Genomic DNA, 27,929 nt, shown 5'->3' with positions numbered 1-27,929 from the left:
CTAAAGGTTGTTATTAATTTCCCCTTTGAGATATCATTTGAATATGGTACGATGCCACTATTTGATCAGCTGAGTTGTGGGATGTGGCGAGTGAACCAAAACATATGGGTTAATCAATTGATTGATGGTCGGAAAAAATAAGCGCTTCAATTAGCGAGCGATATGCATTCTTCTTCGAATGGTCCGCGCACGGAGACAAAACTTCAACAGTCAATGAGTGTTGAGTTGTTTTTTTTTCTGTTTGGCTTTATTGGGAATTTATCGTCGTATAAATGACCCGACGACGACTGATTGTGTTTTTGTTTGAGAATGATAAGAAATCAATGTTTTATTGCGTGGACGGGAGCTGATGGTCTGATCCGTCCGAATCTATTCATTAAATAATCGGACACAGGATTGACGCGACCTAAAAATTTAGGTAAAGTCAATTGAAACCCGTTTGGAAACTAGATTGGTTTATTTGGTCACGACACGTTAAGATTTTGATATTTTGAATTGTTAGTCGCCAACTCCTCAGTCCTTTGATACGATTCGAGAATCATGCCCAGGAATTGTTCCTACAACCGGCACTAAATAGTGCAACTTTAAAAACTAGTTTACTCAAAAATGGGTAAACTTGTTTCTGTGTGTATGCAAGCAAAAGTTTGTTTACATGTTGTGAAATCAATTCGTTCAGATAAGTTTTTTCATCTTCGCTATGGTTCGTATTAATCTTGAAACTAGAAAGAAAATTCTGCCCACTTGGTGCACTGAAAAGGGTGTTACCTACAACATCATATCAAACGTAACCGATCGGTTTCAACGCGTGATCTGGCTAAAAAGTTCAAAATTAGCATTGGAATGATCTCCTTGAAGACGTACAAGAAGCGGAAGGTACCTAAGAAATCAGTAGAGCAACAATCTCGAGCAAAAACAAAGGCATGGAAACTTTACGAACGGATTCTGGACAACAGCCACAGGTGCATCTTAATGGACGACGAAACCTACGTCAAACAAGATTCAAGAACGTTTCCCGGGCCACAATTCTGCACGAAATCGACAGACGAGGTGATGGAGGATGATGACTGCATGATTGCGATGGAAAGAAATTGGGCAAAAGGTTCTAGTATGGAAAGCTATTTCTATCCGTGGTCTGCGGTCAAGTATTTTCTTCACCAAAGGTACAATGAATGCTCATGTTAACAAAGATGAAAGTTGAAAACAATATTGCTGCCCCTCTATAAAAAGCATCAGTATCCTCCTCTCTTCTGGACGGATTTGGCATCTGGACATTACGCCAAGCCTGTACCGCAGTGCTTTCAGAAAATAATATCTAATTTGTCGAGAAAATCATCAATCCACCAAATTGTCCAGATCTCCGACCGATTGAACGATTGTGAAGAGGATCTTTAGGAAGGAGGAGACAGTTTCTCAAAGCATGGAAGAATTCGAGAAAAATTGAAAGGCAGCATCCAGGAAATAAATGCACAAAAGCTACTGTGCAGAACCTGATGGAAGGCATTTCATCAAAAGTGCGATCATTCTTTAGAACATAATTTTTTGACTTATGTTGACCATGATATTGTTTCTAATTATACTGATCTTCAATAAACCATATAGGAAAAATTAAAATAATAAACTTATTTAGTTGTTATTCACAGAAAGATCTTGCTAAAGAGTTTTCGATACAGTTCTTATAAGAATAGACCTAAAATTAAAAAATTGGGGTACAATCAAGAGAAACTATAACAAAAAATAACAAAAATTTCCTACTCGATATATCACAGTTCATCCCAAAATGAACACTAACGGTCTACCTAATGCTAGACCATATGCAGAAAATGAGTCACGTTTCATCATCCGTCACACCTCGCCGTTGTCGATGACGCGCATCCACGTGGTAGTTTCACTAAAATCGTACGATGTCAGGCGATAGGAATTGAAACTGCCGGCTCTCATTACATCTCCATTTTTTCGTTTGCTTTTTTTCACCTTTCTGTGTTTGCCTTGTTTCAGCAATAATAGTGTCGAACTAAGGTTGGTGGTGTACATACGAACAAAACGTGTACACCTTTTCTTGGAATGTTTTAATCGACCAGCAGCATCCGAAGATATTTTAGGCTCTCGAGCACATAAATTGTTTTGACTCTCTTTCTGCCCAACATTTTCATCTGAAGGGGAAGGATCAATGCATATGGTTACACAAATTATAGCCCTGACATGCGCGCAGCGGTGCTTTAAATATTAAAGGAAAGAAGGCACCCAAATTCGGTTGTCCCACTGTCAATTTACCAAAAAAATGGTACCCATAATTATGAATTATGATCGATGAACATAGCGGGTGCATTTCTTGGAATTGAGAAAAAAAGAATCAAAATTGCCTTCCAATGAGTGCGATTCTTTACGGTAAAAATTGTTGCTGCAATACTGATTCGGCGTTTTTCCAACTAACAACACGTCAGAATAATCCTCGATAAAAAATTAGCAGTTTCCTCTACACTCCGTATACGGTTTATCTTGGCACGCTGTTTTCCATCATTTTTTTTTCGCCGAAAAAAATATTCAGACCGCGTTCTACCATTTCTGGAAACAGCGGAGCTAATGACAAACAAAAAAAAAAAAAATACACACATCAGATGGTAGGTGAGAAATGTGTGCTTGAACCCGTTTGCCGGTTTCGGTTCGCTGGTTGTAGGTACTAGCTCAAGCTTTAGCTAGGAGAAACCAGAAACGTGCGAAAAATAATACCTTTATAGACGTTGGCTCGCGTGATCTTGATGGATGAATTTGTTTGGAACTGAACTAAAGAGATTTTCCTATAATTATTCGGCTGTCGATTATGATTTGCGTGTAAAGGAATCGTGTCCTAACGATGTCGACTTCTAGATATTTGAAATTGTTAAGTACATGCACGCGGTTTTTCAGTTGAACTTTGAAATCGGTTTAACTTCGTACGCTACTTGAAATCATAAGCTGAGATGATCGGTTCATGCACTTGTTATAGGGGTTCTTCGCTTCGACAGACCTACCTGACTAATACCTAACTAAGTACCTTTGTATGAAGTAGGTTGAGGGCGTGTCCCAATTTTTTTCTAAGCTACCTCGTTCCATCTCAATTATTGGAAATACTGGCCTGATCACTATTACCTAATAATACAAACTATCGCTTACGAGATGCGCCCGTTTGGTACCTGCCTGGAGCTGGTTAGTACTTTTCTTTACGCAAATTTTCACCAGTTTGATTTTCATCGACAACGCCAGCGGTCACCGGATTCAGTACCTGCATCTCTTCGGTTGTTTTTTCTATATCGGCATCCCGCCCGGCTACCGAGAGCGGTTCCCCAGGGATTGTTTTCACCTTGCCGAAGTTTTCCCCATCAGCAATGGTTTCCGGCAGCTTCTGGTTGTGCGTCTCCGGAAGCAGGAGAGATAAGAGTCCACCGGCGAAGGCCATGGCCCCGAAGATTAGCAACGGCAGGGGTTGCCAGTAGTCGCCCAGCAGGTTGAAGTACGGAGCGAGTATTCCGCCAACACGGGCAGATGTGGAAGCGGCTCCGAGGGCTACGTTGCGGATTACCGTAGGGAATTGTTCCGCCGAGAAGACGTACACCGTGCCGTAGCTGGAAGTAATTGCCAGTTTTCCCAGCATCGCCAAAAGTACAATCAACCAGGGCATGTTTTCCGGAACGAGCATAGTCGAAAGGAGCATGACGCCGGCAAAGATCATACATCCGCACAGGATTGTTCTGCGACCCCAGCGATTCAGCGTTAGCAGTAAGAATGAATAGGCCGGAATTTCAACGGCTCCACTGATGACAAAGTTAAGCAGCGGGTTACCTCCGAGGTTGTTCGTGTTCCAGGACAATCCATAGTAGGTGCCACTATTAACAAACCAGTCGAAGAAAATTAGTAAGGCTTTGCGTCGGAGATTCGGGTATTTGAATATGTCCAGGAGTGATGGTTTCTCTTCGTTTTTATCCTTTTCTAGAGCAGCTTTGTCTTCCTCCACTAATTTGTCCAGAACATCGGCAGGTACGGTGACTTTGTTCGATTTGGCTACCTTCTGGATGATTGTGATAGCTTCCGCTGGACGATTGTTGGAGATTAACCAGCGCGAAGACTCCGGGATGAACCACCAGTAGCTTAGAAACACTATTCCGGGTAAAGTCAGGGCAATCTGGAGCGTTCGCCAATCATGGATGTAATAGGCAAAACCTGCCGTCAGCATGTAACCCACAGAAAAGAACATCATGCAGACTACTCCGGCATAAAGTCGATCATTCGGTCCTACCATTTCCATGGCAATTACATAGGCCACCAAAAATACTCCCGACGTTGTGGCACCCACCAAAATCCTAGCTATCGTATAGGTGAAAAATTCCGGTGCAATTCCAGCCAACACTCCGAAAATCACCTGGGTCACCAGCGATGCGAAAAATATGGGCTTTCTTCCATATTTATCGGACAAATATCCAAAAATGATACTGCCCAACATGACTCCCACCATAAATAGGGAATCGGCCGAAGCCCTCAGCCAATTCCGGTCACAGACCATATCCCAATCCGTCACGGTACTACTCTCATATCTGGACCGGTCGTAAACCCATCGGTTACAGCTCACGGCATCCTTGGCCGGCGTTCCACTGTCCAAATATTCCTGAGTGTAGTTCACATCCAAATAGGTACAGGTTGAGTACTTCTTCGTAAACGAATCCATAGGGTAGGCCATTGACATCAACTCTGGCGGCAGCTCGTACGTGGCATTATCCACCTCAAAGGGCAACTTGCACCGGTACTCCGGTGTGGCTAGCAGAAAAACGCCGGCCAACTTGTGGAATGCACAGCTTATTGCCGGCAGACATAGCAGCACGTAAATCTTCTTCTGGTACCGGCCAAATCCGCCCAGATGCGTTAGCACTTCGTCGTACCCCATCACGTCTAGCTAGCAGCAGTAGCTGAAATATCGATTTCCACCGCGCACACTCTTTCTTTTTGCCAAACCGCACCCGCTTCTGATGAACTTTTTCACACCAGCAACTCAGTCTTTTTGGCACCCGAAAAATGCACTTAAAATAGCCCGCTAGAGTGTGACACAGTTTTACTCTATTTGGTGACTACTGGCGTTTATTATGCACGGTTTATGACTAGTCCTAAGTTCTCAATGGGAAGAGCCACATTTGGAGCTATGTCTTAAATTGTTCTCCACGATTAGTTTTTCGCTTGCCGGGTGGACAGGGTACGGGCTCAAGACGACGCCACCCAAGCAGGAGCCAACAACCGAACGGAACGCGTGTTGACGGAAGAATGAATCAATCGGTGAACCGCTCGCGAGGGAAAACCCCCGACGGGCTGAGGAGAGCCATAGATAGCGCTAACCAGCGTTCAAGCAGAGGCTCGGTTTCTTTGTGTGCTACCGTTGGCTTCTGTCGATTTGTATGCTGCTGGCGCGGAAGAACCGAAATAGGGAAAATTTATGAGACCACAGCCAGCACACTCTCAGCCAGCCAGCCAGCTGCCGACGACGACGCACGTCGATTCATTCACAACAGCCCCGGCGGATTGGTAGTTGTAAGATCTGCCAATGCTTCCAGTTTTGCCAGTTTTCGGTACTTTGTACGGTCTCCGTCTGTGATGCTTCAAATTTTCAAAGCATCAACATTGAACTTTTTGGTCCCATAGTGGAACTGACAAAATAAGTTTTGAAAAAGCTAAACATATTCTGTAAAAATAAAAATAATCCGGTTTGGAAAAAAACACCGGACAGTTAAAGTTAGTTCAGTAAAAATCATCGTCGTTTCGGTAAATTTTACCAGCTTCTCGATAAAATTGCCGAGCGTTCAGTAAAATTAATGGGGTACACACAGAGAAAACTTTGATTTTGAAACGAGTTAAAACTGTTATATTCACACAAACAAAATATTCATATTTTTGAATCAAACTCCTGTTTCCTTTGAATCAATGAATTATAGTTTTTAATTAAATGAATAATTTTTGAAAGAAAGAATTAATTTTTTGAACTGAATAATTTTGGATTTTGATTTTAAACAAATTCTATGATTCAAAAGAAAAATATTTTCATAGGAAAAGAATAATTTTTTGAAATAAAAACTTCAAACTTAGAAGATATTTTGGATTGACTTGCAAGAAGAATATAAAACCGAAAAATCGGATTAAGTTCGGCCGCTCGTTTTAAAAATCAAACCAGTGAATCGGAGTTCACTGAGAAAAATGGTCCTGTTTAACCCGATTTTATCGTAGAAATTGCGTGTTTTATTTTTAAAGTTGGGTGGCATTTCCTAACTGGGATAGCATTTCTTCAAATCGATCGATGCGCACTCTGGAATCGACATTGCGTACTGTTGGAAAAATTATCCAGAAAACGAAATCGAGTGTCTAGTCAGTATAGTCAATGCTTGAACTGTTGCTCGTCCTTAGCAGTTTTTTTGGTCTTCTTTAGGTTCCGCTTGACAATAGCCCAGTATTTCTCAATTGGGCGGAGCTCTGGCGTGTTGGGAGGGTTCTTGTCCTTGGGAACCACCTGCACGTTGTTGGCGGCGTACCACTCTATGGCCTTTTTACCGTAATGGCAAGATGCCAAATCCGGCCAAAACAGTACGAAACAACCGTGTTTCTTCAGGAAAGGCAGCAGACGTTTATTCAAACACTCTTCCACGAAAATTTCTTGGTTGACAGTCCCGGAAGCTATGAAAATGCTGCTTTTCAAGCCACAGGTACAGATGGCTTGCCAAACCAGATATTTCTTCGCGAATTTTGACAGATTCATGTGCTTGAAAATATCTGCTACCTTTCCCCTTCCTTTTGCCGTATGAAACTCCTGTCCCGGAAGCTGCTTGTAGTCGGCTTTGACGTAGGTTTCGTCGTCCATTACCGCACAGTCAAACTTCGTCAGCATCGTCGTGTACAGCCTCCGGGATCGCGCTTTGGCCGTCGTATTTTGTTTATCATCACGATTTGGAGTCACTACCTTCTTGCAAGTCGATAGTCCGGCTCGTTTTTTGGCTCGATGCACGGTTGTAGACGATACACCCAGCTTATTTGCGGCATCTCGGAAAAGAGGTTAGTTAGGGTTTTGCTTGAAACTACCGGCAACTTTCTTTGTCGTCTCCGCGGCTTCCGGTTTTCGATTTCCCTCCGATCCAGACTTCCTGGCTGTCGACAAACGTTCCCCAAACACTTTAATAACATTCCTAACGGTTGATTTGGCAACTTTTAGCGATTTTACCAGCTTTGCGTGCAAGTAGCTCGGATTTTCGCGATGCGCGAGCAAAATTTTGATACGCTGCTCTTCTTCCTTGGAAGGCATTTTGACAACTGAAGAGTGAATTCCAAAAACAAAATAGGAGCAACATTCTACACACACAAACACCTTCATAATAAGGGGTGTTCAGGTTTTTTAAATGCAAAATTGAAAGAAATACGTCAAGTTGATATTGACCAAATTTTGACCATCACCCTTTACATACAAAAATATCATTTACTGAAATGCATCTCCAAATCAACATCAGCTAAATACAGTCAGAATGCGTTTCGTCCTCTGCCACTGAGATTTTTCAATATACCTTCGTATTTCAATTTATTAGCGATTTTCAAATAGCCTTCATTTGATTCCTCGGAAAAATCACACAAGATCAGTCTATTTTCGTTCAAAATCTTCCAGTCAAAATTGGTTTTTTTTCTGGATTGTTTACAAAATATAGGGGTGTCGTAACCAGAGTCGTCTCCAATATCCATGTCGTCGGTTTCCCCAAAAAGCTCCCTCTCGAACAGTTTGCGGGAAGCCATCGATTTCTTCGGCTGGCTGGAATCTGGACGGCTGGGACCCAAATGGCTAGAAACCGGCTTTCTGTCAGCTGCCTTGGAACTAATAGTCACAGTTCACTTTTATAAATTTGTTCAACTGTTACAAGAATCCCTTTCTTGGTCGCACCTTGCATGTTCAACCAAAGAGATGTCCGTGATAGAGGCACTCCTTCCAAGTGTATCGCGAAAACCACGTTTTTGGAGGAATTTGATTAGTGATTTCGAACGTTTTCTCTAAATTTATTCTAATACATAGTTTAATTTATATACTATTTATATACGAAACTTGTATCATTTTGGTTGGATTTCTAATTCATTGATTCTATTCTTCCTTCCTCTTAACTGGTATATACCACAAGGGGAATTATGGGTTAAAAAGGCACTATATCTCCGTTTGTAAGCCCGTGCGGCGTCTGAAACTATGTCCAATCGATTCTTCGGACATTTTCACTAAAGTAAAGTATATTTTCATAAACTTGGTTCGTGTTGGCTGGAAGATGTTGATTTTTTTCTTCATCCCCACACATCGCTAGATACTGTACGCCTTTCAGATTGTTCTTGTAAGCAGCTGTCGGGTTTTTACTCGCTGAGGTGTGCGTAGAACTAAGCCATTCTTGGCTGACTGTGAAGAGGAGCTGCGATCAGCGATGCCACACATACCGATTTTTGACGAGATGTTTTACCAAGAATCGGTATAGCAGTTATAGCAGTTTAAGGCGTTAAAAAATCATATCTTGAAGTTGTACGCATAAAACAGCAACCAAGATAAATGTACTTTTTTTTAGGTTTTATTTTAGATACTTTACCAGCATTATGGCATTAGTGTCTAGGAGATAAATGTACGTTCGCGATAAAAAGCACAAGTCTTCCAAATTAAAAAAAAAAAAACATCTAGGTGCAACGAATATAAGAGCTTATTTTAGGGCTAGAAGCGACCATGAGGTAAAAAAGTAGGGCAAAATAATTATATTCAAATTAAATTAGCGCAAGACTAGTGATCATATAAAATTAAAAATTTCAGAGCTCAGAGCTAACTATTCTCTCAACTTCAAAAGTTTCGAAGTGTTGAAAAATAAAATGCACTTATAAAAAAGATTTTTTTTTCTCAGATACCGTGTTAGTTTACGAAAAACTTTGCAAAAAAAAACTGTTCAAAATAGGGAAAAAACATGTAAAAAAATTGAAAACGCAATGATAACAATTTAAAGTGAACGATACGACGAGATTCGTGGTTCTGGAAGCACAGTACTTCCAAATTCACAAAACGCTGTCCGATAGTTTTTCACTAACACGGGCGACAGGTGAACAACTACCACCCCAACAAAACACATGGTAAACATCGCCCGTTGGAAAATGAGATGAGCAAACCAGAGCACGAGAGCAACAACACATATGCTAGGTACTACTCAAAAGTAGAGTCTCTTAAAGGTGGTGAATTGGTTTTTGCCTTCGTTGTTGGCACTTAACACCTAGGTGCAGTATTGAATCAGAAAAAAAGACCATCGTATCTATCTTTATAAAGTTACCTACCAGATTTTGAAATAAACAAACGAGCGTTACTGACATCATGGCACCGTCCATACATGTCTGCGATAACGAGCTGTGTCTCTTTATCGTTTGATAATTACATCATATCCAACGACCAGTACACTTTCATTTTATTTTCATAACTTCCTGCAAGAAACGTGAACCAGGTCATCGTTCAACGAGCCAGAACAAACCGATACAGGGAAAAAACCTTATGTTAGCGGCGGTGCCACTAATAACGGTTCCACTTTTTGCGATAGTCATCATCAATCGCTAATTTTACACGTTGTCAAAGCGGACTTGCCGTCTTCTGGTAGCTGATGAGCATGTGCCCTCATTGTAGCAAAGTGTTTGGATGTTCTAATTCCCAAAACACAATGTATGGAACAGTCTAGCTTTGCCTAATAACAACAAGCACTCAGAACTAACCTGGTGTGAAGGTTGAATAACACCCGAAAAAAACTAATTCCGATAAGGTGCCGGGAATTCCGTCCGCAAATCAGTTATCGTCGTTCGCCTTTGCCGTTTTCAGTCGATCGAACAACATAACAGCGATGGTGGAGCACTGGGTTCCGATTTTTTGTTTTGCGTTCCAATGTAGTAGGTTCATATTTGCAGCGACACGCCGCGCCGGAGGGAGAGCAGCATACATTATCGGCTACAACGACATCGAGCGCTTACTGACAGCGAGCGACCACACTACAAAGTTGCGGCATATTAAGGTTGTTGCAGTTTCGCCCCACGATTTTACGCGAATAGTCCCCCACGGGTAACCATGTGCGTATGTGTGTGTATGTTAGATCGTTTTCCGTTTGTTTACATCGTAGAACGACCACCAGATACAATGTCACATGTCACGAACACATGAGAGGTTCCGTTGAGATCCATCCCGTTCCACGGGGTAGTTATGTGGGAACTATATTGTTAAAGATATTTATTATTTCAATATTTCCAATTTATGTCGGATCCTTGACTAGTCAACATAATTTGACACTGGATAATTTTGTGTTTTTCATATGAAACTTGTTTTCTGTCTGAGTTTGTCAGCTCTCGCAATATTCGTTCATGACGAAAGCTCTCAGAGGCATTGCGCAAGTTCTATGCTCGCTGTTGACCAGCATATGTGAGTGTTTGTATGGGCGATTCAAAAGCTTTTTTCTCTGATGATGATAGTCACACAGCACACGTATGAACGTTGTGATACATCCCGGGATAACACCTTCCGACGAATGCTGATGTACATTGATTCCATTCGTGTGTTCGGTTCACTTCTCTTGAATGGCATCGTAGTATTGATGTTTTGATGTGGAATTATTCTTTATTACGTGCTGAACTCGTGAAATATCTGCACAACGTAGCTGGGAATGCGTCTTTCCTTTTTGCCTTTTTATTAAGTTCGAGTCTTTAGGCCTTTTCCGATCTTCAATAAGACAGTTAAACATTTCTTCAGTTTTTAGTTGAGATCTTCTTCATGAACTTATTTGATTTGTACCTTTTCGCTACTCGAGTTCCCAATTTGAGCTACATTTTCAGCAAACATTGTTTACCAAGTTTGCTGGAAGATTAAAACCGAACTCAACTACTCAACTCTGGACACTATCCAAATCAGAAGAATCGTTTTCAAAACCCATCAACAATAAAAAAAAAACAACCCATCAGCACCTTCGGATGCGTTATTTCCATTTCTATAATAGTGACTATAAAATAATCTCTAGTGTGGAATAAAAATAGCATCCCCGCACAGCAAAGAGAAACGGCAATGACTGCACAGCAGGACCTGTAGAAAGGGGCAAACATTAGGAAGCGAAGTCGAGAACAACTATACACGGTTAGGTGCGAAACGCAGACGGGCCTCGCTATGGTTTTCATATGATCTTCGAAAACTTTTTAGCATCCGTAAGAGTGACCTTTGGTCAAGGTATGCTTCTGGAATAAAGGTGCATGACAAGCGGCGGCGAGACAACGCGCAGATATGGGATGAGGAAAGGTCGACTGAGTCGATTTAGGGTCATTTTCTAATTTTCAAACCTTGAGATTCAAGAACTGACTTTATAATCCTGCAAAAATTGGTTTTGAACCAAAACAAAGCTTTTGAGAACTCAGTGTTTGAGAAATTCGAAAATGATCCCAAATCGACTCAGTCTAATGCAGCAGGAAGTTTGTCTGGGTTATTGCAATTATAAGTTGCTATGTTGGTGCACTTCTAAACGATAAGGAGGAAAAGCATGATGTTGTCATTTGATGGATTGGGAAAAATGACATTTTATATCATAAATTTCTGGTAAAATAAAAAAGTCATTTAACCCTCATCCGCATTAGAGGGTCATTTTGACACTATTGCAAGTTTGAAGGCTTGTAACTTTTTCAGAAGCTTCAAAAAAACAAAAATTTCTTCGGGGACCCCAAATGATTTCAAAAGTTTTTTAATATTGTATCTTTACTTTTTTTTATGGACGAACCCTGGAAGCCTGGACAAAAATCTCCCTTTTCAGACTTACGAGTGTCAATTTGACACTCCAAAAGTAAAATCTTTCTAAGGCGTTTGAATAATAATTTATTTCTTAGAAAACTTATATCAATAGAAATCTTGTAATGTCAGAAAAGCTACTAGTTTTCTCGTTATTCAGTATGAAAGAAAAAAATCCAAAAAAGCATGCCTCAGAAAAACTGCTGTAGTTCATATATTACACGTCCAAAAAAATATTTGCCTTATGCATATGAAAGCAGGAGTTAATGTCTACATCATGAAGTCAAGAAATATTTTCTTAAATTTTTTTTATGAAAGGTTCACAAAAAGTTAAAAAAGGGGTCTGAAAAACCTACTTTTCATTCGATTGCTAGTAAATACTGTTCCCAGCAAACATTTAAGGAGGTATATCGCAGGAACAACAGAATTATTCAAACAATTATACCAGATGAAAAGATTGTATAAAACTTACCAAAATAGCATATAGCTACAAAAGTGGAGGCGATATATCTACAATGACAAGCCCCACAAAATGCAAAATAAACGATTTTAAGTAATTTGAGAAAAACGAAAAAAAAATTTCCCCGACCGAGATTTGAACTCCAGCCTCCGAGTTCGCAGTTCGGTATCTTACCACGATGCCAACTCAATACGCTATAACTCTATAGGTGAGATTTTCTGTTTACGAACTGGTCACAGAAAGAAAGGGGGAGATCGGATAGAGTTTCAATCGATGGACCGCCAATTTATCGTAAATCAGTCCACTCAAATAGTAAATTCCGAATTACCATATTCCCAACTTTTTGGAGATATATTTACGAATTGACTAAACTGCTATCCGACTCAACTATTTTTGGGCAAAGCTTGTCATAAATAAATGATAGAATATCACTCAATACCAACTTGTTTACGATGGTTATTGAAAATGTCTTGATATTCGATTTGGATTATCATTTCTATTACGATTTCATGATAGGTGGGTTTGAGCGATGGTAGAGTTTTTGAAAAAATATGACTAGGTTTTTCTTAATCAGCAATGCATTTTGCACAATCGCTTTCGGTTTAAATCAACTAAGTTTACCTGCCAAAACCAGTAAACCATATTTATAGCTAAACTGGCCACGTAATTACCAATGTCGTGAAATATTTTTCTCGGTGGTCAATTTCAGTGTATCCAGTAATACTATCCATGAAAAATAATATTAAAAAAAAATAAACAAACAAATTTAGAACAATTAAGAAATTTTCAAAATTACGCAAATGAAACAGGACAAAATGCAAATAAAGTAGGTATGAAAAAATAATTTTTAACCATTTTTATGCCATTTTTTTTTTAATTTAGTGTCATTTCTGTATGAATTTTGTATCATTCTTGTGTCATTTTTGGTATCATCTTTTGTGTTATTTTGTACCATTTTTGTGTCATTTTAAGAGTTCTTTTTGTTCCATTGTTGTTCCAATTTTGTGTAATTTGTGTCATTTTTGTGTCATGTTTGTAATTTTTATCTATTTATCATTTTCAGGGTTGCTAGCGATTTTTCGTTTTGAGGTTCCAAAGTTTTTCCCGGTTATGAATGATGATTTTTCCATTTAATATACTCGTTTTTTTAATAGAAAATAAACAATTTAATGTAAAGGGGCTCAAATTTCTAACAATTGTATTCCAAAACTTGTTAGCCGGTTAGAAATCATGACAAATACTTTGGCGTCGTTTAACACGTAATCTTTCCGTATGAAATTGACAGGGTTTCATGATTTCTTAAAACGAATCTAACGAAATTGGCATCTATTCGTTGTTTTGCTCCACAATTTCAACAGTTTTGCAAAAAAAAACTTCGAGGACAATTGATCTTGAAACTAAAATGTAGTACTTTTCAGCTACTGTGAAATTTTCTTGAATTTTTACAGAGTTCTTGAAAAAAATTGTATAGTTTGTAGAGAAATATGTAAAAAAATACATCGAAACCGCTTATCAACTTGAATGGGGATTTGTCTTACAAAACTTAAAATCATTAGATTGCAGGAAAATATTTGAATGCAGTTATATTTTTTTTGACAAATCCAAAGACCTGAAAAAAAAATTCAATACAAAACAATAAATAACTTTAGTAGTGCTGTAAGACCTCATATTTCGATAGGACCTTGTTTTCGATACAATTTTTACATAAGACTTATAAACGAGAAAAAATATTCAGTCCTTCGGAGTCCGAAGTTCGGACTCTCATTTATCCAGGTCCGACTGTAGTTAGTTTTGTCGATAATAGTGTGATTATTAAATTTATAACATTGGAGTTATGCTTGTAAGTATAGCACACTTGCGGCGAGCTAAAAAAATAGATATCTCATATTGCCCGCAATTTGTTAAAAAGCGATTCAAACTTCGTTTGTTTACTAATGAACATAAATAAGCGTTTATGAGATAAATCTATCAAGACTGTCAAAAAATATCTATAAATTTAGAAATATTTTTGATAATATTTTTGAAATTCCTTGAAAAAAATCTTAAGCATGAAAATTTTCCCGGTGAAGTGCCGAAATTCCCGGTTTTTCCCTACTTCCCGGTGAAGAGATGAAATTCCAAAGTTTTTTCCGGTATTCCCGGTTCGCTAGCCACCCTCCATTTTAATAGGTAAAGTCGAGATTTGTAATTTTCTCATCCTTGTCAGTTTAGTTATAATTTGTTATTTTATGTAATTTTGGTTAGTTTTGTCATTTTTTTTTTGTCATATTCATTATAGCCATTCTAAGTCATTTTTGTGTCATGCTTGTGTCTTTTTGTGCTGTTCTTGCGTCATTTTTGTATCACTACAGTGTCCAAATTGTTTAAATGTTCAGTCATTTATGTGACATTTTTGTGTAATTTATGTATCCTGTTTTGTGTGATTTGTGTGTCATGTTTGTAATGCTTGTAATGTTTGTCATTTTAGTCGATTTTTGTCATTTTTGCAATTTTTGCCATTTTTGTCATTTGTAATTTTTGTCTTTTTTGTAATTTTTGTCATTTTTTTCATTTTCATAATTTTTTTTTCTTTATGTAATTTTTGTAATTTGTGTAATTTTTGTCATTTTTATCATTTTGGTAAATTTGGAAACTTTGGTTATTTTGGTAGTTTTGGAAATTTTGATAATTTTTGTCATTTTCGCCCATTTTGTAATTTCTGTAGTTTTTATCATTTTGTGTCATTTTTGTAATGCATCGTTATTTTTGTATCTTGATTGTGTCATTTTTGTGAATTTTAGTCGATTTTTGTCATTTTTTGAAATTTTTGTGTCATTTTTATATCATTTTGTGTAATTTATTGTGTCATTTTTGACATTTTAGTCCTTTTTGTAATTTTTGTCACTTTTTTTAATTTTTGTCATTCTCGTCATTTTCGCATTTTTGTCATTTTTGGTCATTTTTGTCATTTTTGTCATTTTTGGTCTTTTTTGTCATTTTTGGTCATTTTTGTCATCTTTGTAATCTTTGTCATTTTTGTCATTTCCGTCAATTTTGTGTCATATTTGTGTCTTTATTGTGTCATTTTTGTCATTTTTGTGGATTTTTGTCATTTTTATCATGTTGTCAATTTGTCATTTTTGTGTTATTTTTGTGACATTTTTGTGTTATTTGGTGTAATTTGTGTGTAGTTTGTGTTATTTTTATGTAATTTTGTGCCAGTTTTGTCTCATTATTTGTCACTTTTGTGTCATAGCTGGGTAATTTTTGTGTCCTTTGTGCCACTTTTGTGTCATTTTCTGTCATTTCTGTGTCATTGTGTTTTGTGACACTTATGTGTAATTTTGTACCATCCTTGTGTAATTTTTACGTCATTTTTGAATCACTTTAGTGTTTTAGTTGTTTCAATAGTTTTTCATTTCCGTCATTTTTGTGCCATTTTTGTGTCATTTTTGTGCAATTTTCGTGTCATTTTTGGATCATTTTTGTCAATTTGTCATTTTGATCAATTTGTCATTTTAGTCATTTTGGTAATTGTTGTCATTTTTGACATTTTTGTCATTTTTGTGCCATTTTTGTATCGTTTTTATGTTATCAAAATTCATTAAAATTCTACAAAATTCTTAAAGGCGACATTTTAAACATTTATGATTCAAATAATCGTTCGCTTACTTTAGTTTAAGCTTTAGTTTGCTTCTTGCCTCGGTCATAATGATTTTTAAAATGTCGATCCTCCTTTTAAGGGAGTGGAATGAAAAACAAATATGAACATTTACTATCTTATGTTAACCTGTTAACTTCAATGGAAACAGGTCTATCATGATTGCATGTTAAAAATTGAGCGAACGATTTGTTTGCTTCCTTAATAAACATATTTATGTTAACCAGTGCAATAATTTGGAACCTTTTTGTTTTAAATTATCATTCTTATAATAGAAATTTTAAACACACAAAAACTGAAATAAACACATAAAACTTTTTTACGTTAGATTGTGATTCTACATGCAAATATCAATTCTAAAAGTTGATTGACATTTCGTACTTCCGACTTTTTGAAAACAGTAAAGAACATTGTTGTGCTTCCTTCCGGGATATTTTCAATGAATTCGTGGGGGCTGTTGTTGTATTAGTGAGGCAAGTTTTTTCTAGAGACGGCCAATTTAAGGACCTCATAAAGGGCCAAAATTCGGCGCGGGGGCTAAAATAAGGAGCATTTTAATCAATAGTTTGATCAGGTTTATCTCAAATTATCAACCGCTTTCAAGCAAGGACATATTTTTACTGCCTTTCAGGCTAGTAAGCAATCATATTTGTCGAATGACTTTTGAAGGTACACATTACAGGAAGACTACAATCATGGGAAAACTAGTCAACCATGCCTTAGAGGCCAAGATTGGGTACATTTACCCTAACATTTTGCTGTCTTTAGATTTTTGATGCAACATAAAATGAATTTACTGGAATTTTTCAAAGTTGACTACTTTGCGCGAGTTTTTTACAAATTGAAATTTCATCTGTTTTTGTGGTCCACCGTCAAGTTGTACCCGTATTTTCAGTGCTTTTACTTTGTTTGGACCAATGAAAAGTATATTCATTGAGAGCAAATTTAATCTACATTCTAGTGAGGTGCAACAATTCACGCTGTGAGATTTCACAAAAATATGAAAATTATAAACTTAAAATCATTCCTTAATTTCTAGAACCACAAGCAGCGCGTCCAGCAAAACGTGTTTGTTTGCTCTCCGAGTAGGTACGGTGGGTGGTGATTTGGACAGAGAGCCAAGCCAAGAGCCGAAATAATGATGCGTGTCGTGCGTTTCTTGGTTTGGAAATTTTCTATTGATAGTAGTTCGCGTTTGCTAGTCACGACACGCATTTCAAAGATTTTTGGGCAAATTTTCATCACAGAACACAGAATTTCGTACGTTCCGTACGTATTTTCAAGACAATACATCTCTTACTACTACGTATTTTCAAGACAATAATCTCTTATTTATGTCAAAAAAATTTTGCATTTCAAACTCTAAGTTGGAAAAATATCATAAGATTGGTCTTGAATAATGAGTGACTCAGGATAGTTAATAGAACCAGTAGAACTGTCTTTATTCTAAGTAGTGTGGTTTATAACTGAACTAAAGTGAACAGTTTTCAATAACATTAAACTAACGGTTGTTGAGAATCTTGATTGCTTAGATTTCACCCCCTATCAATCCGTTAGTTCTAGAAAATGAGTGGCTTCCAAAGCTTAGGTGAACAAGTCGGTAAATTGTCTAATTGGGCCTGCCAATGTCCCGGATTCATCCCATGCATCCTAGCGGAAAGCAGATGTCCGTTTACTTACAATCACGAGGTCCTTTCATTTGGATGACCCACTTCGGCGGACAAGTTTCGAATTTCCACACACGGTTGGCTTCTAAGGATTTCAGTTGGTTCTCCACAGCACGCAGCCTTTTCTCATGGTCGTCTCTGGTCTTGGCAGCTTTGAAGGTTCAGCAACGCTTGGCCTCCGGCCTCGAGCTGTTCTAATCGCAAAGGGAGCGCTCCAGTATCGTCTGTCTTATTGAAATATCCACCTTCGTCGGTCAGTTCGAGGAAATCATGACGGCTTCACGGATTCTGGCATCTAGCTTTTCACGCTGCTGACTCGGCACCCACGCAATGACATGGCACCTAGCACCAGTAATCAGGCGTTCCTCACCATTGCCCACATTCCTTGTTGACCCAAGTGAACGAAACGTGGATGCCACAACGGATCGGCTTCAGACTTGCACTGATTTGCAGTACACAGTAATTTTTTGCCTCGCTTTCCAGAAAAAAAAATTGCTGGAAAAGTCCAGCAATCCAAATTTTTGCAGGAAACCAGCAAACATTCTTCGTCTTGCTGATTTTTCCAGCGCTTGATCTGTATTGCTGAAAAACCAGCAATCGATCTGTTAAACTTAGATTTTTGTTGTTTTGTCATTTTTTTCGCTGCATGTGAAGACTGTTTGTCATTTCAACAATGACGGTGACGGAGTTGCGAGGTCAATTCTATTTGGCAAATGATTTTTTAATATAAACGATTGACATTGTTTTCCTTAACATTCTAGCGATGATGGAGCGATTAAACCAAGGGTCATATGGAGGCTGATATATTTGAGCCTCGGCGCACAACGGAATCCCGCTGCAGAAAGAATATTCATGCATTTTAATTTTAATACGTCAATAAATATAAAATTAAAACAATGAACACACACGATTTCGATTTATGCCTGGCTTGAGAATCATTGAAATTTGAAATAAAATTAGAATCCAAATATTTCCGGTTCTTTTTGAAATCAATTGCTTATTTCCAGCACTTCAACATTGCTGAATTTCCAGCAACTGAGTTTGCTGATAGTTTCCAGTAAATCTTATTGCTAGTAATTTTGCTGGGAAACCAGCTGAACAGAAACCATCCAAATTTTGCTGGTTTCCAGCAAAATAAAATTTGCTGTGTAGGTACTTCGACTCTGATTTCTAATTCATATAGATCGTATTTGAAATAAGCCGTGCTTTTTTTTGAGAAATGCCACCTTCCCGAAAAAATTGACTCAGCCGCTATCAATTTCTTCACCGACATTAAGCTGTCGTGTAGCTCTGGAACGTAGAGGACCTCCTTCATATTGATGGGAAACTGCTAGTTACTTTGGCCGTTGATCTCTTTAACCTGACGAGCGACAATCGATTCTCCATCCTTCGCTACGATGATGGTGATTGGTTGAGTCAAGTTGCGGTTTTTTCGAGAAAACGTTTTTCGTGTTCACGAAATGATCACTTCAAGCCGAATCAAGCTTGAAAATAAACTTGCCACCATCTCGCTTAAAACCACCTTTTTGGCAGACTGAATAAGCTTTACTCATAGACCTCTGACGGCAATTCTCTCGAGAGAACCTCACCTTCCGCATTTGCCCTGGAACCTGAATGGATTTCGTGTCCTATCAGCCAAAAAGCAGCTGTTTCAGTTCCCCGAGACCTTCGCTACGTTCCATCCGCTTCAAATCTTTGGTCTGTAGGCGTTACTTGAAATCGTCAATGGTCAAATCCTTTTCCGGAATGTTTTTCAGCACCGTTACCAGGAAATGAAATTAATCTGGAAACGTTTGGAACAGCAAAATGACTTCAACCGCTTCATCGACTCTTGCGCCGGCCGTCTTCATTTGCTGGACCAAGTCATCAAACATTAGCAAATAAGGCCTTAACGGAACATCCTCCTTCAGCTTCAAATGGTTCTTCCCACGCACGCTCCAGGGCATCAAAATAAATTTTTTTATTTGTCACACCAGTATTATCAATCCGAGCATCGAGGATGGCCCAGATGTTCTATGGGGTTCAGATCATGACTTTGTGGGGGCCATTCAAGGGGTTTGATGCGGCCGGAACGGAAAAATGACTTCGTCAGATTGGGTGTATGCTTCGGATCATTATCCTGCTGGAAAACGAAGTGCTCTTCTAGGCCCGTCTTGATGAGGGATACCTCGAGGTTTTCCCGCAGGATATTGCAATTTGACTCAGTCATCATGATTCCGTCAATTTTTACCAAACTGCCCACCCCACCCTGAGAAAAGCACCCCCACACCATCATATTACCCGCTCCGTGCTTGACTGTTCCTTGTATGTGGCGGTCTTGGAGCTCCTCACTCGACTAGCTCGAATTTGGATTCGTTGGTCCACAACACTGTTTTCCAGTATTCGAGCGGTTTATCGGCGTGTTTCTTGGCGAACTTGAGCCGCTTAGCCTTGTTCACCTGGCTGATGAAAGGCCTTTTCTTTCTGCGATCCTGCTATGATACTCCTTCGCTTGGATGCGACGACGGACAGTACGACGTGATACCGAAAGTTGGAGCTCTTTCTGTATCTACCGGATCGTAATTTTTGATTTTCCGTTCTGGCATCTGTTTTGGGCTTCCGTCCTCTTCCCGGGCGATCTACCACCGATCCGAACGTTTTCATCTTCTTCATGATTTTTGATATCGCTGTCTTGTTTATTTCGTAGTGCTTGGCCACTTCCCGGTGCGTTTGGCCGTTATTGACATCACGAACCACCAGTTTCCGGATGGACAACGGAATGGAACCAGGAATGTATGCGTTCTCCATGTTTTACAACTTATTCGAATGTAGACACTTGTTTGAATATTCCAGAGCCAAGCCAGTTGTTTATAAAACGTCAAAATACACAAACAAATTCGAGGGGCCTCGCGATGGAAACTTATCGAAATTATATTGATTTTTAAGTTGGACACTTTATTTTTTTAGCTATCGAAACCATAGCTACAGGAAGCCATCACCGGACCCTAACAGAAACTGTTCTTGGAAGTGACCCCAGTTAATCCGCTTTCCTTTCCTATATTAAGATTTGAAATAACAGTTGAGTAGCCGCGACGATTACGGCCCCCCTCTTACTAACCCAAAGTTAGGAACAATACTCCCGGCACATAAAAACTTCATAAGTAAAATGCCTTAATAAAACCATTTGTGAATTAAAAAAAAAATTATTTTGCCCATTTTTTTTTTTGAAATTTTAACTGTTTTTTTCTATCATAAAAAAAACTTTCTTTTTTACCAGCAAATTAACGAAAATTGAAAAGAACATAATACACAATATTTTAAAAATGACTACGATGCGAATTTCACGTTATTATAATCGCTCGTTTGTATTGGTACAAAGTAAAAAAAATTTCTCACCATATCTAAACTTGCATGTGTACCTATTTTCATGATTATCACATGAATTTTTTTCTGTGTTATGTCGTATTTTAGAAAACTTTCTATGGGAGCCCCCAGTTTCAAAAGTTGGAGGGGTAATTCTGTATAATAAATCAACTTTTTTTTGTCTAAACATGCTTGTGAAAAAATTGTAATTATGTAATATAGCTTTAAAATTTTTCAAGGTGTGTCCCATTTTGAGTTGATTTTGTATGGAAGCCCCCGTTCCATAATCCATCCTTGACCCTTTAAACCCTCAGATAACAAATTTCACGTCATTATGACTGCCTGTTCATACAAGAGGGTGTTTCCATTTTGATGGATGTATAAGGCGTCTTAAAAATGATTCAAGTTTTGTCATATTCATGGGTATTTTGTATGAGTGCCCTCCTTTACAAATATGGAAGACACGGTATAATTTTTTAATTCATCTTATTACTTGAAAACTATGATATGTGATAACACTAGAGTTTGTAAATTGTTTGATTTCTGTCTAGTTTATATAAATTTCATATGGGACCCCTCTTTTCAACAATATCAGAGGATTTCAATACAAAATAAATCATCTGAATTTGTCAAAACTTGTCAAACATTACGATAAATTAATTCATGATAAAAAAAATTGTTTTTTGTTTGTAGAAAATTCAATGGATGCTTAAAAGTTGTATGGGTTGTCCATTTTTTTCAAATTTATATGGAAACCCCTCCCCCCTTCCCTTCTTCAGTTTTATTAGTTTTCGAGTCTATAAGCAACAGACAGACAAACATTCATTGTTATACGGGTTAGTTCATTTATTGAGTTTTAAGTACATTAACATTACATTATAGATTTTATATTAATCGAAATAGAAGACTTTCTATTAAGCAGTAAAGTATATAGTTTGCCATAAAGTATAACGTTTGCTATACAGTTTTGTTTTAATATGCTGGGTAAAATACAATCACTAGTTCAATAATAAAAACAAAACCCTCCTCGCATGACGTCACAAATTGGGTTGCAACTGCGTGTCAAACCATGGCTGCGGGAAGGAATAAATTGTCAACGTAGGTAGGTACAGGTCTATACGAAAGACGACAGCCTTCGTACTATCTATATTTTCACGCAACAAACGTAGCTGTCCGTCTTTGGTTTGAGCGATTTGAAGGTCTGACGTCGACCACGTACAATAAAATAATGATCATCCCCAAAGCAAGGCGAGAGCTAATCCCCATAGGGAGATCGGGTGGTCCTGAAATGCAATTTATCATTCATGTAGCTTCACGGGAAAGGCAAAATGGGAGTTCCATTGTCCCGTGTTGATCCCGGAAGCGGATCGTTTTCATTTGAGAGAAAAAGTGCTAGCCGAAATATTTTACCTCAGCTCAATTCACGCAATCACTTTTTTCTTCCGTGTGATTGCTTCGATTGCTCATGAATTTGACACTTGCCTAACCTAGAAAATTCACGAATTTAATCCAAAATTTAAAGGCTTATTTCGGGACATTCTCGAGTCGTGTACCATGGGAATTCGGTCTTAAATGCAATAGCAAGGGCAGGAGAAAACTTATTGAAAGATATTGCAATTCGCGAAAGCAGCAGGAACGTCAAAAAACCAGATTTTAAGCCAGACCTGTTTCGCACATACACACACTCATCCCTACTAGAAATGAAAAAAAAACACGGTTCATGAAAAAAGTCCTAAAGCCAATGGACGGATGGAGGAAATCGTATTGACCAGATACGACATTAAAAAAAATCCCCTTTTACCCGTTATTTTCGGATGATTCGTCATCAAAACCCACCGGAACCGAACCGCTCGGTGCCATTTCCCAGTTGCACCATTTCTTTTACCAGATCCGAATGGTGAATTTTAATCGGCCATCGCTACCTTACCTTGCCTTTTTTTTTCTTCTCTCTTCCCGTAATCCGAACTAGTGCTGCTGGCAAGAAAATTCCACGCGCATTCGACGCCCTCCTCAGGAGGAAAAACTACAGCCACAAATCCTTGTCGCCCCTCGCGCACAATATCCGGAACACTCCCGTGTATCTTTCGGGGGATAATCGTAGCCGATCGACCGAACCAGAACGCGATTTCAGAGCACGGAAATATGCCTTTTGTGTGGAGAATCGTCGCGCAAGAAGAAAATACCGCCGCCTGCGTGTTTGAGAGACAACAAAAACACCATGAATGGAAAATTTAGTACTAACTTCGGCACTAGCTGGCTGATGGCTGCTTGCCCCTCTTGTTCGTGGTCAACGTCGAAATTTCGGATCGGGTCGGCTCTACACGTTGGCCAAAGCGAGCAGGCCTGATATCTTTTTCATTGCGCAAGAGCGGGAAAGCAGCTTTCGAAAGTGCTAAATTTTACCATTCCGGGGGATAGGACAGCGCGGTGTTCGAAAACTTTGACAACCACACTGACAGTTGGGAAATGGTCTAATTTTAGTACATCCTTACACGCATGAATCCGACAATACAATTTTGAGAAAAAAGGAAAATAAAAGCAAAATGTTTTTCTTCTATTCAATCATTTTGATGAAAATCCAAAGACATTGAACAGCTAACCCAGAAAAAGATTAAATTATAATGTTTGGACTCATTTTAACACTTTTCTTAGCTGGTAAACCGTAGGATTGTCATCTTTTTGCCACTGGATCGGATCAATTTTTAACGATAACAATTGGACCCAAAAGAATAGATGTGTAAAAGTTGCCCTTAAAATTTCTTGGCAAGCATGCAATTACATAATATCATATTATATCAAAACCATATTATATATCAAAACTAAAGAGATTATAGGCTCGTTAATCAAAACCGTAAAGTTTTACCACTGACCACACTGACTTGACTCTTAGAACAAAAATTCAACCATTTTCTGTCTAATTTTTTGTTGTCAGCTTTTTCAGGTTCGCAATACCGACGGCAGGTGGCGAACCTGAAAAATTTGACAAAAAATGCCCTGTAGGATAAATGGTCCTGTTTAGCCCGATTTTATCGTAGAAATTGCGTGTTTTATTTTTAAAATTGGGTGGCATTTCCTAACTGGGATAGCATTTCTTCAAATCGATCGCGATGCGCACTCTGGAATCGACATTACGTACTGTTGGAAAAATGTTTTTTTTTGTTTTTTTTTTCTGGAAAAATTATCCAGAAAACGAAATCGAGTGTCCAGTCAGTATGGTCAGTGGTTTTACTAAGTTTCTCGAAGAAATCGATCAGTGTCAAATCTAGCGTAACATTTAAAAAGGGCGAAACTGCCAAATGTAAACAAATCGAGTTAACGGTCATTCCGGATGCACGCGGTTGCACTTTACCTATTAAACGCGGTTTCATTTTAAAATTACTTAAAACTTTCAAAAAATTGATAAAATTCAATTGGGCGAAACTTCCTGTTGATGCATTTTCGTTGGAACGTGAAGTTACGCCTATTCAAAATGGAGTGAATTCTAGCGTAACATTTAAAAAGGGCGAAACTGCCAAATGTAAACAAATCGAGTTAACGGTCATTCCGGATGCACGCGGTTGCACTTTACCTATTAAACGCGGTTTCATTTTAAAATTACTTAAAACTTTCAAAAAATTGATAAAATTCAATTGGGCGAAACTTCCTGTTTATGCATTTTCGTTGGAACGTGAAGTTACGCCTATTCAAAATGGAGTGAATTCTAGCGTAACATTTAAAAAGGGCGAAACTGCCAAATGTAAACAAATCGAGTTAACGGTCATTCCGGATGCACGCGGTTGCACTTTACCTATTAAACGCGGTTTCATTTTAAAATTACTTAAAACTTTCAAAAAATTGATAAAATTCAATTGGGCGAAACTTCCTGTTGATGCATTTTCGTTGGAACGTGAAGTTACGCCTATTCAAAATGGAGTGAATTTTAATGCAGATTAAGTTCAAATTAAAAATTTCAAAGTATTTTTAAATTCTATATCAGTTTGGACCAGAGGTATGAAGTATTCATCGAATCCTATATGTAAATGGGAAATCATAAAGATGGAACGCACATCTGGTGAATTTTCTGCATAGTTGATGAATTCTGCCGCACACTTTATGAATTTTGCCGCACATCTGATGAATTTTGCCGCACATCTGCAGAATTGCGGTATACCGCTATAGTATGCCAAACTTATGAATGTTGTGGTGGCAAGTCTGAAGAAAAAAGGTTCCAATGGGTGAAAATGCTATAAAATCAAATTTGGCGACAGAACTCATTCTATCAGCAACACTGTTATTTTGAACGATTTGATCAAAGTGCTTTCACCCTTAGAAAATCTTACACAAAAGTAAGTAAAAAGTAGTCAAAACAACCCGTAAGTGCAGGAAGCCACCAGTATGTAAAAATGGTGATACGAAAAAGTATGTAACATAGGCTTGTACATAGCAGTATGTAAAAAGTACGCAAAAGAACGTAGAGCTCTGGAAACTGAAAAGTATGTTAAATTCACATGAAATCGGAAAAAATCAAAATTCTAATTTGGAATTAAGAAGCAGGGATATTTTATTTCAAATTCATTGAAATTTGATTTGAGTATGATAATTTATTGTCCATCAAATCAAAGTGTAAAGATGAGTACAGTAATTTGTTTTCGAATATCACCTCCATCATTTCCGGCCACTGTTTTTTTTTGCCAACTGTCTTCAGTTCATCCGAGAAATACATTTTTTAGTTGTAGATTGAATTGGACATAATCATGATGGATAATCTGGAAACCACCCTGATGGGATTTGTCACACCAGAACATCGGTTTTTTAGCTCGTGTCCTTGAGATTCAATTTCTGGGGCAGGATGTTATTCAACAGTCGACTGGCGGGTGAAGTTGAAGATCCTATTGAATAAAAAAATGGTTAACAAAATTGTTAAACAAAAAGATAGAAATATTACCTTTTATTTTTGGCTTTCTTGGTTGCGGTCGCAACTATGGTGGAATCAGATTGTGGAATCGTCCGATGTCAGCGTTTCATGTCGCTTCTGGAAACCAACAACTATCCTAAAATTATGGAGATGAATTGAAGAAAAAAAAAATCTAGCAGAAATATATGTTACCAAACTTACCGACAGAAATTTTGAAGTTTTCGCATAGACTTTTGGGGAAGTTCTGCAAAAGTTGTTGCGTGCGCGCAAGTAGGATGCATATCACAGTCTGACTTTCTGGTGGTGCGAGTGAGAAGCAAAACGCCGTCAACTACAAAATAACTGAATTTGCAGTTCTTCCACAGAGTGGGTTTTGTAGAACAGAAAGAACTGACAAAGTATGTAAATTCTGAAACTCATTTCTACGTAAAAGTTGTCGAACTCCAAAATATGTAATTTTAACGGTACCACTATGTACAATTTTCTTAGAGTGTTCAAGAGTGTGTTATATTTTTGTGTCCTATCCCTCAAACTATGTTCGAAAAATATGCCTTTGAATTTTAGTACAACTTCATTTCGCCCAGCTCTAATTTTAGAACATAAGTTTTCTCGCTGTTTTCGTGTGAAAAATCAACAGAAATTTTCCGTGAAAAATTTGTGAAATTCAGTGCGGGAGTTTCGCGAATTCGTTTCACAAATGACGACCGCTGAATCTGTTGATCCGGTGCTCACAGCGAAGCAAGCACTGATGCTTGCTTTGGGGGAAAAATGGCCTCTCTATCTCGCCAACATGAAGCTGTGGTTTCGGAAAAAGTCGACAAAAGAAGAATTTGATCTCGAATGCCGCCGGTTGTTCAGTGCCGACCAAATGCACCTGCATAACCGATTCCTGTTGGCCATGCTAAACAAAATTGATGCGGTATCACCACCGGCCAGTGTCCAGGGCTATTCCGGCGATGGAAAATCCAGTTCGGGTGGCAAAAGCGGCAGTGGCAGCTCGTCCAAAAAGCGCAAACGGTCCTCGAAAACATCGTCGGATCGTTCAACCTTCGAACCGGTTTCGGTGCACGAGTACATTCCGAAAGAACTGGTGGACTACGAGCAAATGGCAAACCAAAGTGCAGCGGTTCCGACGATTCGTTACGCATCTCAGGAGCTATTTCTTCCCGATAATGGGTTGGTTTTGGGCCGTCTGCTGGTGGGGGCTTGGGAGAATGGTTTGACCAACGTCGATGATAGCGCGGTCGATATGGTAGTCCAGTCGGTTCAGGTGCTGCTTAAGAACATTTTGACGGCGATAATTTTACGGCGGAAGCACTACCGGACTTCTTCCAATGGGACCTTTTTGTACGACGTTGGCCATCAGCTGCCGCATCCCTTTGTACGAAATACGGTTACCAAGCAAAAGGTTGATGACGAACCGATGGAGCTGGACAAAGAAATTACCACCGTTTGCTATCTGAAGCCGGCGGCCGGGGAGTCGCAATTTTTGGCTTCATGCGGAGAACCGTAAGCATTTTTAAAAATCATCCGCTATTTGTAACATAAACATAATGTGTCATAAATATTCCAGGTATCCCAACCAGAAGCGTAAGATCACCGTGTACGACGTCTACAAGACGCTGCTGAACCGGAACGTCATATCGTCCCATTCGGTGTACTCGATGAACATGGAGCGGATATCCAGTTTGCTCTCGTAGAATACGCATAGGTTTGTCATTCAACTCGCTTCGGTGCTCTCGTTATAAAGTAGGTAAGTACCTAGGTATTTTTAGAATTTAGTTCTGTTTATTTTTTCTATACACATCATCAAATAATCGCAAAAATTCGTTTTGATTAGAAATGAACCGAAAAGAACAGTCCTTGAGCCTACTGATATGAAATGACGTTCAATAAAATGACAGTTATCGTCAGTTTCATATAATTTTTCATTTGAGTAAGGGTAGAACTTTGTTAACACTTGACGGACCGAATACGAGATAAAAGAATGAATCATCTTCGAAGATGAAAATCTCGAATAAAAAACTACGCAAATGTTCTACGAGAATTGGGTACTCTTAAGTTGTAAATATTACCTGTGATTTCGTGGTACATCGAAGTACATAATCCCTAATAAATTAAAAAATATAAAA

At 38.5% G+C, this 27,929-nt stretch overlaps 3 protein-coding genes and 1 long non-coding RNA gene across 5 annotated transcripts in view; 1 reads left to right on the top strand and 3 right to left on the bottom strand.

The window, feature by feature from the left end:
• Window positions 1-23,157, bottom strand: part of LOC129738260 (GIGYF family protein Gyf) — a 33,274-nt gene extending 10,117 nt beyond the window's left edge. The window contains exon 1 of one of the 2 annotated variants that reach the window (XM_055729444.1): window positions 22,831-23,157. The gene's annotated coding sequence lies outside the window, so the exon portion shown is untranslated. Of the gene's footprint in view, window positions 1-9,756; window positions 9,914-22,830 lie in introns of those variants that run through there. The other variant, XM_055729448.1, reaches the window with a different exon arrangement.
• LOC129738270 (organic cation transporter protein-like) lies at window positions 225-5,347 on the bottom strand. Its single transcript, XM_055729456.1, has one exon. The coding sequence runs from the start codon at window positions 4,910-4,912 to the stop codon at window positions 3,185-3,187; it is 1,728 nt and encodes a 575-aa protein (XP_055585431.1). The 5' UTR covers window positions 4,913-5,347; the 3' UTR covers window positions 225-3,184.
• A 2,412-nt stretch (window positions 23,158-25,569) lies between the features above and the next one.
• LOC129754250 (uncharacterized) lies at window positions 25,570-26,079 on the bottom strand. The gene is made up of 3 exons (XR_008738992.1): window positions 25,999-26,079; window positions 25,828-25,933; window positions 25,570-25,771 (listed from the first exon to the last, which is right to left on the bottom strand). It is a non-coding gene; the product is annotated as an uncharacterized LOC129754250 (long non-coding RNA).
• A 324-nt stretch (window positions 26,080-26,403) lies between these two features.
• On the top strand, window positions 26,404-27,613 carry LOC129739186 (transcriptional adapter 1-like). Its single transcript, XM_055730612.1, has 2 exons — window positions 26,404-27,306; window positions 27,371-27,613. The coding sequence occupies exons 1-2, from the start codon at window positions 26,495-26,497 to the stop codon at window positions 27,495-27,497; spliced, it is 939 nt and encodes a 312-aa protein (XP_055586587.1). The 5' UTR covers window positions 26,404-26,494; the 3' UTR covers window positions 27,498-27,613.
• Window positions 27,614-27,929: the final 316 nt, after the last annotated feature.

Source organism: Uranotaenia lowii, chromosome 1 (genome assembly GCF_029784155.1).
Source record: "Uranotaenia lowii strain MFRU-FL chromosome 1, ASM2978415v1, whole genome shotgun sequence".
Taxonomy (NCBI): domain Eukaryota; kingdom Metazoa; phylum Arthropoda; class Insecta; order Diptera; family Culicidae; genus Uranotaenia; species Uranotaenia lowii.
Note: the sequence above shows the minus strand (reverse complement) of the source record. Positions and strands in the feature narration are given on the sequence as shown.

Coding starts and splice junctions, on each gene's coding strand:
- LOC129738270 (XM_055729456.1), bottom strand. CDS start 4,912: ATGGGGTACGACGAAGTGCTAACGCATCTGGGCGGATTTGGCCGGTAC.
- LOC129739186 (XM_055730612.1), top strand. CDS start 26,495: ATGACGACCGCTGAATCTGTTGATCCGGTGCTCACAGCGAAGCAAGCA. Junction 27,307..27,370: donor TTGGCTTCATGCGGAGAACC/GTAAGCATTTTT, acceptor TAAATATTCCAG/GTATCCCAACCAGAAGCGTA.